The sequence below is a fragment of the Leucoraja erinacea genome, chromosome 16, assembly GCF_028641065.1.
Source record: "Leucoraja erinacea ecotype New England chromosome 16, Leri_hhj_1, whole genome shotgun sequence".
In the NCBI taxonomy this organism is placed as follows: domain Eukaryota; kingdom Metazoa; phylum Chordata; class Chondrichthyes; order Rajiformes; family Rajidae; genus Leucoraja; species Leucoraja erinaceus.
Genome location: NC_073392.1, coordinates 38595034 through 38611717, shown reverse-complemented (window position 1 = coordinate 38611717; position 16684 = coordinate 38595034). Strand labels below are relative to the sequence as shown.

At 43.3% G+C, this 16684-nt stretch overlaps 1 protein-coding gene across 2 annotated transcripts in view; it reads left to right on the top strand.

Annotated features, from left to right (window-relative positions):
* Nucleotides 1-16464, top strand: part of zgc:77375 (uncharacterized protein LOC402927 homolog) — a 50188-nt gene extending 33724 nt beyond the window's left edge. For both annotated transcript variants that reach the window (XM_055648208.1, XM_055648207.1), the window contains exons 3-8: nucleotides 1078-1190; nucleotides 4227-4320; nucleotides 11981-12014; nucleotides 12805-12979; nucleotides 13403-13591; nucleotides 14860-16464. In XM_055648208.1, coding sequence (XP_055504183.1) covers nucleotides 1078-1190; nucleotides 4227-4320; nucleotides 11981-12014; nucleotides 12805-12979; nucleotides 13403-13591; nucleotides 14860-15250 — 996 coding nt within the window. In that variant the 3' untranslated portion in view covers nucleotides 15251-16464. The remainder of the gene's footprint in view (nucleotides 1-1077; nucleotides 1191-4226; nucleotides 4321-11980; nucleotides 12015-12804; nucleotides 12980-13402; nucleotides 13592-14859) is intronic.
* Nucleotides 16465-16684: the final 220 nt, after the last annotated feature.

Genomic DNA, 16684 nt, shown 5'->3' with positions numbered 1-16684 from the left:
CCCCCCCCTCCCCCCCCCCTCCCCCCCCCCCTCCCCCCCTCCCCCCCCCTCCCCCCCCCCCCCCCTCCCCCCCCCCCCCTCCCCCCCCTCCCCCCCCCTTGCCCCCCCCCCCCTTCTTCCCCCCCCTTCTTCCCCCTTCTTCCCCCCCCCTTCTCCCCCCCTTCCTCCCCCCCTTCCCCCCTTCCCCCCCCTCCCCCCCCCCTGTTCCCTCCCCCTCTCCCCCCCCCTCCTCCCCCCTCCTCCCCCCCTCCCCCCCCCTCCCCCCCCCCCCCCCTCCTCCCCCCCCCCCCCCCCTCTCCCCCCCCCCCCCCCCTCCCCCCTCCCCCCCCCCCCCCCCCTCCCCCCCCCCTCCCACCTTCTTCCCCCCCCCCTTCTCCCCCCCTCTTCCCCCCTTCTCTCCCCCCTCTTCTCCCCCCCTTCTTCCCCCTTCTTCCCCCTCTCTCCCCCCCAATGTAAAATCCCAATCGATTTAGAAATTACTAGGTTAAAAGCATATCCAAGTTTGAGAGTATAAAACCACATTGGCATGATAGAAACTGTTTTCTAAGACAGATTGGCGTGGTGCAGTGGTAGAGTTGCTGCCTCACAGCGCCAGAGACCCGGGTTCGATCCTGACTACAGGTGCTGTCTGTACAGAGTTTGTACGTTCTCCCCGTGACCTGCGTGGATTTTCACCGAGATCTTGGGTTTCCTCCCACACGCTAAAGACGTGCAGGTTTGCAGGTTAATTGATTTGATATAAATGTAAATTGTCCCTCGTGTGTGTAGGATAGTGTCAATGTGCAGAAAGATCGACGGTCGGTGCGGACTCGGTTGGCCAAAGGGCCTGTTTCTGCTCTGTATCTCTACACTAAAATAGGAAATGGAGCAAATAACAGGAATGTGAAATCCCTGCGGCTCCTTTGGAAGATTGGTGTTGTCACGTAGATCTGTGTACAGGAAAATGTTTTTGTTCATTACATTGAGAGTGAAAGGCAGAAGATTGTCCACAATAGTTGGGCCGCTTTCCAAAATGTAAGAAGTTGCTCGAAATACACTCCTGATATTGATTGCTTTTATTTTGTGTATTTCTTGCAGATTTCTCAGGATCAGGTTATGATGTCTCACAGTCCACTCCGGATGTTTAAACGGTACCATGACAAATGTGTTCTGGTCTCTGGGCAAGGACCAGTGGTGGACATCGCTAAAAGGTATCCTTTTGAGGAATTTACCAGGATCACTGCAGAAAGTGCAAAAAAGTCTTTTTGTGCATTTTAGTATCTGAACTTAGTGAACATCTAGAAAGGGCAATCAGCTAGGTTTTGTATGAGGGTGTATGGGGAGGGGGTCAGTTAATCTTTAATGATTAGATTCAATCCGGACATTTTGATATTTTTGAGGATGTATCTCCTACAGTGTACAAGAAGGAACCATGAATGTGTTTTGTCAAAAGGCATTTAATAAGGTGCCATACGAAAGGTTGTTCCACAAAACAAGGGCTCGAGGGTTAGGGTAATCCATAATACATGAAGAAACAATTAGAAACATAGAAAACAGGTGCAGAAGTAGGCCATTCAGCCCTTCGAGCCAGCACTACCATTCAATCTGATCATGACTGATCATCCAAAATCAGTAACCCATTCCTGCTTTCTCCCCATATCCCGATTCCATTAGCCCTAAGAGTTATTTCTAACTCTCTCTTAAAAACATCCAGTGAATTGGCCTCCACTGCTTTCTGTGGCAGAGAATTGCACAGATTCACAACTCTCTGGGTGAAAAGGTTTAACCTCATCTCAGTCCTAAATGGCCTACCCCTTATTTTTATAATGTGACCCCAGTCCTGAAGTCCCCCAACATCAGGAACATTTTTCCTGCAGTGTGGCCTCGGTGGGCCGAAGGGCCTGTTTTGTACAGGAAACGTATAGGTTAACGTATCTGAAACAGAGTAGGAATAAACTGGTCATTCTCAATTTGCTGAGTAGTTAGCACAAGGATGAGAACTGGCCTTCAGCTATTTACAGCCTAGTTCAATGATGCACTAGGGGGTAGTGGAATCAAGGGATGTGGGGAGAAGGCAGGCACGGGTTATTGATTGGGGGCGATCAGCCATGATCACAATGAATGGCGGTGCTGGCTCGAAGGGCCGAATGGCCTCCTCCTCTACCTATTTTCTATGTTTCTATGTTTCTATTACACTGTTCTCTCATTTAAGTATATTTTTGCAAAGCTCAGAGGAGTGAGGCAGGTACAGAATCTACAAATGAATCTGCACCGTTTAAGTGATTGTGCGGAAATACAGTCGATAGATTATATAATGTATGGAAAGATAAGGTTATTAATTTTGGATGGAAGAATGGAAAAATAATTATTGAAAAATTCTGTCCCATTTGGCAGTACTATTATAGTGGCTGAAGTCAATGGAACTGAATTTTGGAAGAGGAGTAGAATGCACAGCTAAAGAACCGTTAATTTATTCCAACTTTTTGTGACTATCTTCGGTTTAAACCAACATCTGCAGTTCCTCCCAACAGAGAATGCACAGCTAGTACTGTGTAACAAATGTTACATCAACCAGGGATGAATTTATGCATAAATGTGTATAAATGGTGAGGAAAGAGTATAATGTTGTTGGAGGGAAACTAGCATATAAGTATAAGTAATTTAAAGAGCAAATAATACGCAGCAGCTTGATAGTTAAATACAGGAAACTCTTGTTATAATGGACCATGTGGTGGCAATGGGTCCATTATTCGCTATAACTGAGTAAGGTATTCTCATTGTATGTAGTGGAAGCAAATAAATGCAGGTAATCATTTATACACAAAGTACTGGAGTAACTCAGCAGGTCAGGCAACATTTTGGAAGTACATGGATAGGTGATGTGTGGGAACCCTTCTTCAGACTGATTCAGTCGGCTGAGTTACTCCAGCACATTGTGCCATTTTACCTTAAAACTAGGCACCAATGTTGCTGGTCTGCACAGGTGTCAGAGGCTGTGGGGAGAAGGCAGGAGAATGGGGTCAGGAGGGAGAGATAGATCAGCCATCATTGAATGGTGGCGTAGACTTGATGGGCCGAATGGCCTAATTCTACCCCTATCACTTATGGACTTGTGAGCCCTTCCTCACGGGTTGACGCGACTGCGGTTGTAGCCATTGCCGCGGCAGTTTCTTCAGGCCGCCGCTACCAACGGGTCACGGTGGGGCTCCCTCCCCTCTCACCCGTCACTTTGTCCGCTTCCCCGCCGCCACCTCCTCCTTCTCCCCCACAGTCGCCAACATCTCCCAAGGTGGAGTATGTTGGCAACTCCGGGGAAGAAAGGAGGAGGAGTCAGCGTTGGGGGGAGGGGGAGAGGCCGAGTGGACTAAGCAATGAGTGACAGAAGGAAATGGCAGCTGGTGAGAGGGGAGGAAACTGACCCTATTCATTCATCCCTCCTCCCTGATCACTTCCTTCCATCCCACATAATCTGTTCATTTTCTGACTGTGAGGAAATTATTTTTATATAACAACTATGAATGTTGCCATTTGTTAATCCCTTTGACTTTAGCTATCAATAAGTATGAACACCATTTTGCCTTGAAGATGCAAAAAGTGAGTCTGCTCTTAGATTCTAAGATGGTTTGCAGATTTTTATAATAAACCATTTATGACACTGAGCCAAAATGCTTTACTTAAACTGAAGGGAAGGATTAAAAAAAATTAGAGAGCATAGTAGAGAAAGTTAGGATTATAGTGTCTAGGGCCTAGCAAACTTGAAGCACAGCCAGCAAGATTGGGGCCATTAAAATGGAAGTGTGGGAGAGGCCAGAATAGGAGGAACGTAAGAGTTCCTGAGCAGTTACTGAGGCATAATGGAACTCTTCAGTTTGTAATCCCTTTTATTGTTCATCCTTTGTGCTCCCTCACTAGACTATATTCACCTTGCCCCTCTACCTACCACCACCACCATTGCTGTGTCTCATCACACTGCACAAATCCACAGACCATCTCATTCATCTTCCTCTTCAGACATTTTATTCTAGATTTTAATAATTTAATATGAATGCCTTTGTAGTTGTTGCACCCCCCTCCCCCTAAGTAAAAACATAATATGTGTCATTTGGTAAACTTTGTGTTCAAATGCCATTTAGATTAAATCTCCTGCTTCTTCCTACAATTCAATGCAGGCATTTTCTGGGAAACGTCGTTCTTAGCCATTTGCGTTTTGTTTTGACCAAATTAATGATTCTTAACCTCTAGACCAGTATTGGGTTCACTCGTATTGTTACCATAGAAATGCTGCGTGAGGCATTTCCCCTGCTGGATATGATGGATCATGATCGGAGGCCAGAACTGATGGTGAGTGTTGGCTTTACCTAAATCCTTCAGTTTCAGCCACTAATGATTGCTACGAATGGATGCCATTAACTTCAAAGGTGTAAAATTAAATGTTTTGCCTAGTACCTCAGGATTTTCCTTTTCAGTCAAAACCCATTCCTCTTACTGCATGGAATTACTCCAATTTGCCAAACTTGGAACAAAAGGGGCTAATTATGTATTGGTACATAAAACATAATTATATAATTCGTACATGTGTCAGTAGTTAACTATTTCATGTTTTTGTAGCTGTGAAGCTACTTGTTGACTGATGGCTCTGTGTGAAAGTTCAGCAGCCCTCTGTTGCATTGAAGTTTAGTTCTTCCATTTTGTAACTTTTTATTATTTGCACTTTAACCTGCGTACCACCATAAAAATGTATAACATTAATAAGAAGTCTTGTTAATTCCACATTGTGCATTTATAATAACCACACTTCTTTCTGAAGTATTTATATAGTGAACCAGATGGCTTATAATTAGGCACTTGTAAAATCATAATGTGCTAAACAACATTTCAGTTTGAAAGGTTTTTTTTAATCACAGAGCAGATTGGTGCATGTCAGAGCAATGTTAGGATATCGTAATTACAGTCGAGTGTTGCAATGCCTTCAAAGGATAATGGAATAATGGATTGATCTAAGAATCCAACATATTAGGGCGACACGGTGGCACAACGGTAGAGTTGCTGCTTTACAACGCTTTCAGCGCCAGAGACCCGGGTTCGACCCCCATTACGGGTGCTCTCAGTATGGAGTTTGTATGTTCTCCCCGTGACTGCTTGGATTTTCTCCAAGATCTTTAATGCGCGGGGATCGCTGGTCGGTGCGGACTCGATGGGCCGAAGGACCTGTTTCCGCGCTGTATCTCTAAACTAAACCAAATTATAATAATTAGGATTCCCTGCAAGTGCGTTTGCGGGGGCAACAGCTCATAGTCCCAGCATGGTTTCTCAAGCAGTACCTTGCAGCCCTTCACTCGCCTCTGCTGCATAGCAGTCTGAGGCCGCCCCTTTCTGGCAAAGGTTTCTCATGGGTCGCCAGGAGCACGGTGGAATCGTGAAGGGAACGGAAACAGTGGACTGACTGCAGCAACACTGTGATGCAATGCTGGGATGGTAAAACCTACATATGGGGCTGCAAATGAGGAAAGATACCAGTATCAATGTACACACTGTGCCAATAGATGTTGGGATTTTTGTTTTTCATTTTCCTTTGTTTTTATCTTCAATTCTGAGCATAGCATTGTTCAAGTGCAACCTTATTTAAATGCAAATGATATTTTTCCTTGCACAGAGAAAAGTGACACTGGTGTGGCAGTTGCTAGCATTGCTCTTCTTCTTGCGTATGGCGTGCACAGCCTAAAGTTGTAGTCAACTTGTTCTGTTTGATCGTGTTTGTGCACGTCGTGTTGATTGCATTAGTCGAAACAGGGTGGACCACGTGAAGGTTGCAATCTCCCACCCCGGCATTGCTCTAGGACCCTACCATAACCTCATATAGAAAGGTCACTGTCAGAGGGAGGCCAGTGCTGTCACACTGAGATATCCATTGAATGAGTGCATCAGTATCTAAATGTTGGAGAATTTTGATTTATGAAGATTACTGGAAATTTGATAAGTTTTGAATATGGCAAAGGGCTTTGATAACTGGGGCACACTTAATTGAATAGGTGACTTGGGCATGTAAAAGTTTATACAGTAACAATTCCTGCAATAACTTTACAAAAGAAGTTTGTAAAAAGAAATAAATAATTTCCTGGCACCTGAGAAGAGTCATTGAATATAGAAAGACTTAGAGACTTTTCGTAAACAATCAATGGAGAAGTTTAAGAGATTAAAATTAGAAGGAAATATAGCACAAGGCAAGAAACTTGGGTGAGCCGTTTAATGATTTTTTTGTTGAAGAAAATTAGTGCAGGTGAGACCAAAGTGGGTGGTATTGTAGATAGCGAAGATGGTTTATCAAAGACTACGGCAAGATCTTGATCACTTGGGCAAGTGGGCCGAAGAATGCATAATGAAGTTTAATGCAGATAAAATGTGAGGAGCTACATTTTGGGAAGTTTTACCAAGGCAGGACTTTCACTGTAACTGGCAGGGCTCTGGGGAGTGTTGTAGACCAGATGGATTTAGGAGTGCAGGTACAGTGGCGTCACAGGTGGCAGTGGTCAAAAAGGCTTTCAGCACATTGGCCTTCATCAGTCAGGGTTTTGAGTCTGCAAATTGAGATGTTATTTTATAGATGTACAAGACTGGAATTTGTACAAGTCTGGAGTTTGTGTTCAGTTTTGGTCATCCTGCTCAAGGAAAAATCTGTTGTAAAACTGGAAATAGACACAAAATGCTGGAGTAACTCAGCGGGACAGGCAGCATCTCCACAGAGAAGGAATGGGTGACGTTTCGGGTTGAGACCTTTCCTCAGACTGGAAAGTGTGCAGAGACGATTTATGAGGGCGCTGCCAGGATTCAAGATTCAAGATTCAATTTAATTGTCATTTGGACCCCTTGAGGTCCAAACGAAATGCCGTTTCTGCAGCCATACATTACAAACAAATAGACCCAAGACGCAACATAATTAACATAAACATCCATCACATCGCTGTGATGGAAGGCCAAAAAAACTTATCTCTCCACTGCACTCTCCCCCCCCCGATGTCAGAGTCAAAATCAAAGCCCCCGGCTGGCGAAGGCGATTATCCCGCGGCCATTAAAGCCACGCTGGGTGGTGCGAGGTCACACACCGGGTCTTGGTGTTAGAGCACCCGGCATGCGCTCGCAGAGTCCCGCGGCCATTCCAAGCCGCGCGGGGCGGTGATGTCAGGCCCCGCTCCAGGAGCTCTTCAACCCCGCAACTCGGGCGGGAGAAGTCGCCGTTGCAAGAGCCCTGAAAAGCGGTCTCCCTCCAGGGACCCGCGGGCTCCCGGTGCCGCCGTCCACCAGACCCGCAGTTGCAGCCTCCGAATCTCCGGAGGCCGGGCCGCAGCAGCAGCAGCGCTCCACCACCGCTCCACCCGCTCTGGACTCGGCCAGCTCCGCGACGGTGAGGTGAGTCGTCGGCACCAGAGTCCCCGGTCTTCTCCTGTTGGAGGCCGCTCCTCATTGCAGCCCCAACGACAACGGAGACCCAACAAAGAAAAGGTCGGGTCTCCCGTGCAGGGAGAGATTTTAAAGTTTCCCCCTCCCTCCCACCCCACCCCCACACACACACACCCCAACAAAAAATAACAAAAACTACATAGAAACATAGACAAAAAATAATAAAAACGCAGATGGGCTGCAGAGGCCGCTGCTGACGAGAGTCGCGCCGCCTACCGGACGTGAGGGTCCGAGCTGCAGGAAGAGGTTGGACAGGCTAGGGTTGTATTCCTTGGAGTGTAGGAGGATGAGAGGTGATCATATAAAGGTGTATGAGATTAGGAGGGGAATAACGAGGGTAGACGCACGGAGTCTTTTAACCAGAATAGGGGAATCAAGAACCAGAGGATACAGGTTTACGGTGAGAGGGGAAAGATTTAACAGGAATCTGAGGAACAACCTTTTCACACAACGGGTGATGGGTGTATGGAACGAGCTGCCAGAGGAGGTAGTTGAGGCAGAAAGTATAACTACATTTAAAAGACATTGGACAGGTACATGGTTAAGAGGGATATGGGCAGGTGGGACTATGGTTAACCTTGGTCAGAAAGGGCAAGCTGGGCTGAAGGGCCTGTTTCCGTGCTGTATGACTCTAAAATTGTTAATCTTATGTAACTGTGTCCAGCACATTACTGTGCCTTGTAAATGGAGCTCTGACCTACCTTAATAACATTGTTTCAATAATTTATTTCTGTCTTGCATAAGACACAGTTAAAAGGTGTAAAGGTATTGTAATTTGTAGTAGCCTAGTTTACATAGGACAATACAGCTCAGGCAATGGGCCCTTCGGCCCACAATGGTTGTGCTGAACATGATGTCTAGCTGAACTGAACTCATCTGCCTGTACATGATCCATATCCGCTCCCTCTGTTCCATGCATTTCCACTTGCCGATGTAAAAGCCTCTTAAACACCACTATTGTATCTGCCTCCGCACCACCCCTGGCAATTTGTTCCAGGTCCTGTATAAATCCTACCCCGTACATCTCCATTAAACTTTACCCCTCCCGCCGTATACGCTGTGGCCTCGAGTGTTGGATATTTCCACCCTGGGATAAAGATTCTGACTGTCTACCCTATCTATGCGCTCATAATTTTATCTACAGGACCAGCCTAGGGAACTTTAACTTTTTTTTAAACAACAACTTGTCCTGCTCACGTATCACTACTGATTGCGCGAACATTTATTAACGTCCCGTGTCCTGCTACATGTGTTATTTTCCTCGATTGAGAAGTGTAAGTCTCGGGGTCGGATGTTGTTTCAGATGCTCTCTAATACCTCCAGCAGAGGCCTTCTGGAGTGGAACATTTTAAAATTTCAGCAGGTGAAGGTATTTCCCCTGATTTACTGTCCTGAATGACCTACTCCTTGTTTGGATACTGCTATTCATTGTTCCAGACTGCTTCACCACTGGTTGGTGCCCGTAATGGCCGCATCGCCAGCAGTCTGTCATGTCCCTTCTCTGTTTTTATTATTTTAAGTATGTCTTGAATGTTTGTTTTAATGTCTCTTGGTATGTTTTCTGTGGGGGGGGGATGGAATCGGGGGAAACCTTTTTCAGTCACTTACCTCGACGGAGAGGCGATTTTTCTCCATGTCCCATCTTCGCCCTCCCCCTTTGCGGCCTACAACGTGCAGTGGTGAGGCCTATCCTGGAGACCGGCCCGGAGCTTCAAGCCGCTGGTACGGTGCTGACTTGCCATCGTGGAGCTTGGCATCTTTTGCCGAGGTTCGCCAGTGTTGGGGCTTCGACCGCGGGGGGGCCTGTGGACTTTAACACCGTGAAGCCCACGGTCTCCAGTGAGAAGCGGCCGACTCGGGAGCTCCACGTGTTTCGATCCGTCTCGACGTCGGAGTTCCGATCATCCCAACGAGAGGGCTTGAACAGCGGACCATCGGCAACGGCCCCGTTCAAAGGTCCCGACCACGGGTGAACAAAGGAGGAAGATGACTGAACTTTATTGCCTTCCATCACAGTGAGAAAGGTGGATTCCACTGTGGTGGATGTTTATATTAAACTTTATGTCATGTGCTGTGTGCATTTTTGCTTTTTACTTAGCTGTATGGTCACTCAATTTTCACTGCACCATAGTTGGTACATGTGACAATTAAATTGAATCTTGAATCTTGAAGCATCCTCCTACATCCACTGCATTAGGACATCTAACAATTTTACACATTTCAGTCATGTCACCTCTCATTCTTCTAAAATCTAAAGTGATGTCTAGGCTAATCAGATTCTTCTCTTATGATACAATAGTCTATTCACTTTTTCTACTTTCCCCTCATTGTTTTCTCGGCATCCCTTTGTGAAATTTTAAAACATGCTCAGTTTTCAATGTTACTCCCTTTTCTGAAGATAGACACAAAGTGGGTCAGCGGGTCAGGCAGCATCTCTGGAGAGAAGGAATGGGTGACGCTGCCCGTCCCGCTGAGTTACTCCAGCATTTTGTGTCTATCTTCAGTTTCAACCAGCATCTGCAGTTCCTTCCTACACATTGCTCCTTTTTCTGGCAATCTTTCTGGAGCTGAAACCGGTTCTTAGCTCACCACGCCCATGCCAGTCGTTTTGTTCAGGAATTTCTCCTGTAATCCTTGCATTTGTTTTTCACGTTGGGTGCATTTGTTTCGAAAGCAAAGTATGTTTGTTCAAATCTTGTAAAATTTATCTTAAAATGTTAAATTTCCCGTCCATTGTCATATACGTTTAATGCAGTTTCCCATCCACCCCAGCCAACCTGCCCCTCACATGTTCTTAGTTTGCTTATATTTTGATTCAATCACTTTAAACTTCAAATGCAAACTTAAAGCAAAACCATGGGTCACCCTTTCCTAGGCCCCCTTTTTAACCAGCTTATCAATGAACTATTCCCATCGCACGGTACTAGATCTAAATTATTCTGCAGCCTAGGTAGTGCCGCAACATACTCATCAAGAAAATAACCTTGGATACAGTCAAGAATCATTACTACTAATTTGTCTTGCTGAGTATACATGTTGATTAAAGTCCCTCACGATTACTGTGTTAACCCTGTTACATTTAACCCCAATGTCCTCCTTTTTATGTGCCCTGCATTCGAACCTTTATTTTAGTTCATAAATGACTCTCACCAATATTTTCTCCCCTCCCTTCTCTACCCACGACTGTTGATTCGGTCTGCTCATCACGGTGGTAATTCCATACCATGATCTGCTGAGTCAAGATCCTTCTAACTACTCCGCTGATGTCATGACTTATTAATAGCACTACTCCACCTCCTTTTCCATTCCTTCTGTTCTTCCGAAATGTCAAAGAGCTCAACTCAGTTTGTAACACCACGCAGTCATAGTTATGTGACTGCAATTAAGTCATGCCTTTAAAACATTCACGGCACATTTTGGTCGGCACGGTGGCGCAGCGGTAGAGTTGCTGCCTTCCAGCGAATGCAGCACCGGAGAACCGGGTTCGATCCGGACTACGGGTGCTGTCTGTACGGAGTTTGTACGTTCTCCCCGTGTGTTTTCTCCGAGATCTTCGGTTTCCTCCCACACTCCAAAGACATACAGGTTTGTAGGTTAATTGGCCTGGTAAATGTTAAAAAAAAGTGTCCCTAGTGGGTGTAGGATAGTGTTAATGTGCGGGGATCGCTGGTCGGCCCAGTCCCATTGGGCCAAAAGGGCCTGTTTCCGCGCTGCATCTCTGAACTAAACTAAACTGAATTCACCTCGTCAACCTTCCAGGACATTATTTTGCAGTGGACCTTCAGTACCTCCAGTATTTCTCTGCATCCTAGAAAATCAATATCAAACAACTTCCACACTAAACCTTGAAAATGCCAAATGTTGGTACAGGTGTCAGAGGTTATGGGGAGAAGGCAGGAGAATTGCGTTAGGAGGGAGAGATAGATCAGCCATGATTGAATGGCGGAGTAGACTTGATAGACCGAATGTCCTAATTCTACTTCTATTCCTTTTGACTTACGGCTTATGAGTATACCAGAGATAACAATTGAATCATTTTAATGAAATTATGTTTGTAGAATGGCACTGTTTAATTTTGAATAAATGGAATTTTGAATTAAAGAATTTCAAAACAAGACTATGAAGTTCAAAAAAATATCTGCAGATGCTAGAAATCTAAAATAAAAACAGAAAATGCTGCAAACATTGTGAAGGTCAAGCAACATCAGGTGGAAGGAGGAGGAACTGAGTTAATGTTTGAGGTTATGGACCTATCGTCAGAACTCACTGAAGTGGCTCTTCCCCCTGGATTGTTAACTGTTTCTCTTTCATTAAATCTTGCTTATGTCAGGGGTTGTGGGTAGAAGGCAGGAGAATGGGGTTGAGAGGGAAAGACAGATTAGCCATGATTGAACAGCAGAGTAGACTTGATGGGCCAATTGGCCTAATTCTGCTCCTATCACTTATGAACTTATGAAGTCTTTACAGCATAAATAGTACAAATGGTATATTATATATTCAAGTGGCAATAAAATAATCTATTGACGTGAGAATTCTTTATTTTCAGCCATCCGTACCCATAAAACTTCCGAACATTGAAGGTAACTGAAAATGTTTAATTTTGTAAAGAGTTTGCGCTGATGTGTTGGTTGGAAGTTCTGACTGCAGCAATGGTACAAGATGTTTTACTGCATATGATACTGCTGTTATGAAGTTACAGTCTAAATCTGGGATCAGAGTTCATTCTGGCACCAGAGTGTGTTCAGCTCCTATGAATGTCGTGTTTCCTGCACCGTTTAGTTAGTTGGGTTTTTGGCACCTGATTTACATAATTGCAAAGTTGTTCCCTACTTTCCCACTTGAAATTGTGGTATTATGTTATCTACACTATAGTCCACTGAGAATCTTCCAAAATCGCCCAGATTACCATAATCTCTGCATAAATCTGCATAATCACCAGGGATTTTTCATCTTTTTAAACCAATTAATTTCTTCAGTATTTTCTACTTAATATTTCTACTTAAAATTGCTTTCTTTTGTAACACCCCTGGTTTCACACAGTTCCTTGTATATGGATCCTGTGTATATGTCAGTATTTGTAGATGGAGTAGAAACATCACTGTCATAAGAGTGCCTCTGAAAGAGGTTTGTATCGATCTCAGTGAAATGGACAATGTCATAATGTAAATATCTTTATATTATCAACAGCATTTTCATATGTTTTAATATGCTGCAGTATTTTACATGTGTGAGAGAGATTATGAACCTAAGTATACATTGGTGGAAAGCACCTATTTGTGTTGAATTGAACAGTACATATTATCAACATTTGGCTCAAGGCAGCAAATGCTTTAATTTATCTTTTCTTCCCTTCTTCAATTTTATCTTTAGCTATTATCCTGCTTTGTGAGCCTGTCCAATGGGAAACACATCTTCAGCTGATCATTGATGTCCTCTTGACTGGTGGAAACCCGGAAAGGAATCCTCAACAATTGCTTTCCTCTCATATTCCTGTGGTGGCTTGTAACACAGACTTGATGTGGGTGGCAGAGGGGAAATCACCAAGGTACGATTGAGCTGTTCTTTCCTGTTTCCAGAATTTAAACAATGCAATCACGTCTGGCAAATGACAATTGAGATAGAAAGTAAATTTACAAATCCTATCAATATTTGGCAGCGGTAGAGTTGCTGCCTTACAGCCGCAGAGACCCGGGTTCGATCCTGACTACGGGTGCTGTCTGTACGGAGTTTGTACCTTCTCCCCGGGAGCTCCGGTTTCTTCCCACACTCAAAAGACATACCAGTTTGTAGACTAATTGGCAGCGGGTAAAAATTGTAAATTGTCCCTAGCGTGTAGGATCGTGCTGGATCGCTGGTCGGCGTGGACTCGGTGAGCCTATTTCCACGCTGTATCTCTAAATTAAACTTTTAAAAAAGTGATTTTCTGCAGTGACATTTTTTTTTTTAACTTTCCCTTTTGACTCAACAGGTTTGGCCATGGAATATTTGTGTTGTGCCTTGAAGAGATTTACAAGAAGATCACAGGCAAAGAACTGAAATATGAGCTGGTATTAGGCAAACCAAGTGAATTAACCTACCATTATGCAGAGTGTCTAGTAAGGGCTCAAGCTGCTGGAAGAGGCTGGCAGAAGCCTATTGACACACTTTACGCGATTGGGTAAGTGGCTGCAATTAGATTAAAAAAACATGCAGTTTCCAGAGACCAAAAACACCATTTACTGAGTGATTTTAATTTAAAGTACACTTTTGATTACTTGTGGGAGCAACAGTCTAGTGCAGTGATTTCAAACTTGGGAGCACACAACCTTAATTTTGGTTTGGGATTTGGATGAAGGATTACAGGAAGTTGACGAGTCTTTTAGAGTATGTTGGTTGTTTAGTTAGAACGTTCACAAAAATATATATTAGTAAATTAAAATATACTTGCGGCCATCTGCCCCTCCCAATTCTCAGGATCGCTAGGGACAACCAAATCCCAGTAAAAGCAAAGGCCTCTTGTATAACCGGTCATTTGCATGAAGGTGTATTTTCCTACGTCTGAACTAGTCATAGAGTGATACAGTATGGAAACAGGCCCTTCGGCCTAACTTGCCCACACCGGCCAACATGTCCCAGTTACACTAGGGCCACCTTCCTGCGTTTGGTCCATATCCCTTCAAACTTGTCCTATCCATGTACCTGTCTAAATGTCTGTTAAACATTGCAATGATACCTGCCCCAACTACTTCTTCCTGCAGCTCGTTCCATACACCCATCGCCCTTTGTGTGAACTAGTGGAAACAATTACAAAAGGCCAGGAACCACTTGCCTTTTGCCTCAATGTTTGAAGACTCGTGTATTAGCAAAACATGTTATCAATGCCAAGTCCCTAGTCAGATCTTGAATTTGTTTAGGCTAAATCATCATTATAGCAAGTGGTTTGGTTTTACAAAGTTCCCATCTTGATGGGTGGGATAAGCTTTACCTGTCTTCAGCATGCTGGATGTGTAAGATGTGCCTTTTTTAAGGCAAGGTGGCTAGTCATTTGTTGTTACCACTCAAGGTTATGAATGGGCATTTCAGCAGGAGTGTCCAAATGACATTGTGGCAAGCCCTCGTTAGGAGATAGGGAGAAGAGTAAAATAGGAGGGTGAAAAATGTCAGGGAAGATAATAAGAAAGATAATCAGGAAGATGATTATGTATGATCACAGGTTTCACAAATAGATAGACTTGACTTTGGTGAAAAATATAAATGCATGTTTTCTTGTATTAAAGTGGAATTGGGGTTAGCACAGGAGCTAAGAAAGATATAGGATTTTGAGGAAGATTCTGGAGGTGAAACTGAACGGAAAAATTCTAGCTTACCCCGGTAACGTCTAATGCACCTCATACATACAGACGGCACAGAGGCTGTGCGCTTAAAGTCAATTTTATTTCATTTTAGGGATAATTTAATGACTGACATTTATGGTGCTAACCTATACAACCGCTACCTTGAGGAAGAATCTTCTGCTAAAGGCTCCCTGGTACAAGCTAAAGTTGTTGCAGGAAAACAAACAGCCACACTGTCGCAGGATGAAGATCTTAATGTATTGACGAGTGAACTGATGCAGGGTTCTGCTACCTCCTGTAAGTCTGTGCTGGTTTGCACAGGGGTGTACAATCCCTGTAAGGATGACATGCAAGGCCACAAGGAATTGATTACAGGACCTGTATTTCATGGCCACAGGGACTTTAGGTTTGATGCTGATTTAAGTGATCCAGACTATATAGTACCTAATATTGATGCTGCTGTGGATCTGATCTATAAGTTGGAAAAATATGTGCCAAACTAATGCTTCTTTATAAAGCTTTTACCTGTGAGCTCAACTTGCATCTGAAGGAAGAAAATGCAGATTTTTAAAAACAAAGTCGCCTGGTTTGGTTCAAATATCTAATTGTCTTCCATATGGTTTCTCTCTGCATTGGCAGAGTTGCCCTCAGTTATAAATGTTAGTTTTAAAGCAGTGTAGTTAAAATGTTAACATGATCATGGTCAATGATCTTTGTGTCATCCAAAGATTTGGTGATCCCACTAACTTTTGATAGCATAGCAAAAGAACAACTTACCCTCTTTATGGATAACTTCCATAAAATATGTTATATTTTGAAAAAAACAAACAGTTTTCCAGCAACATTCAGAATGAATATCAATGTGGATTTTTTTTAACCAAGTTGCTATTGTGAAATATATTGGTGAAACTCATTGTGTAATATATTGGTGCTCTTACTTGACTTTAAATTTCTGACAAAAGATAGAAATACCACTGCCAATGTTGATTAAGACAACACCTGAGGTATGAAACAGTGTTTGCAAACTAACATTTGAAAATGCTATTGATCTTTTTTTTACTGGAGTACTGTTAAGTTTAACATGTAAGCGTTCAAATCATAGGTCACGTTTCTTCTTTCTTTCCTCTCCCCACTTCAACCTATTTCCCACAACCAGACAGAAGTGTATTAATGTAGGTTGATGTATACTCATGGTTACCAGTGTGGTATCTGTAGTTTTCTATTTCCTGTTTATATTAGATATGCCATAGCAACAGTACAAAACCACTCTTAATTATTCTTCTGATAAGATTGTGGCCATTTTTTTCGAGTTAATACCATTTTTATATTGCCAGTATTTTATAATGTATTTTGTTACCCAGAAAGTAGATGAGAAGATAGTCCTCTTTTAATATTGCTAAGTGCTAATTTACTGTACTTGCTACGACGTGACTATAAATCTCAGCAGCATGTCAACTTTGTGGGCACTTGCCACTTCAATGTTGAATTTTAAATGTAAAGATTTACCATGTTCAACAAATCTTGCTATCCAAGATGAGATTTTTTTTCAATTACACATGCAGCAATTAGTAGTAATCCTGTCAGAAGATCAGGGTTGGATGCATGCCCTTTCACACAACCTATACATTTTAACTGCTAAATATATGAAGGATTTTTTCTCATCCAACAACTCTAATGTAGAAATTTCAGTTAAGAATTAAAGTCACTGATTATTGTCTCTTTATTTTTATCATTTGAACAGCAAAGGTGCAGTTTAAATTATTTTGAGTTGTAAAAATTCTCTGTTTTCTCTTTTAGATAGTCTTTTTAATGCAGTGTTCACCTTCAAACACTTTTGTTTCATTGTTTGCAATGAAGGAGTGACATTACACTGATATTGGAACTGCCCACAAATATCTTGTGTCCAACTCCAGCAATTCTGTAAATTGTATTGTATT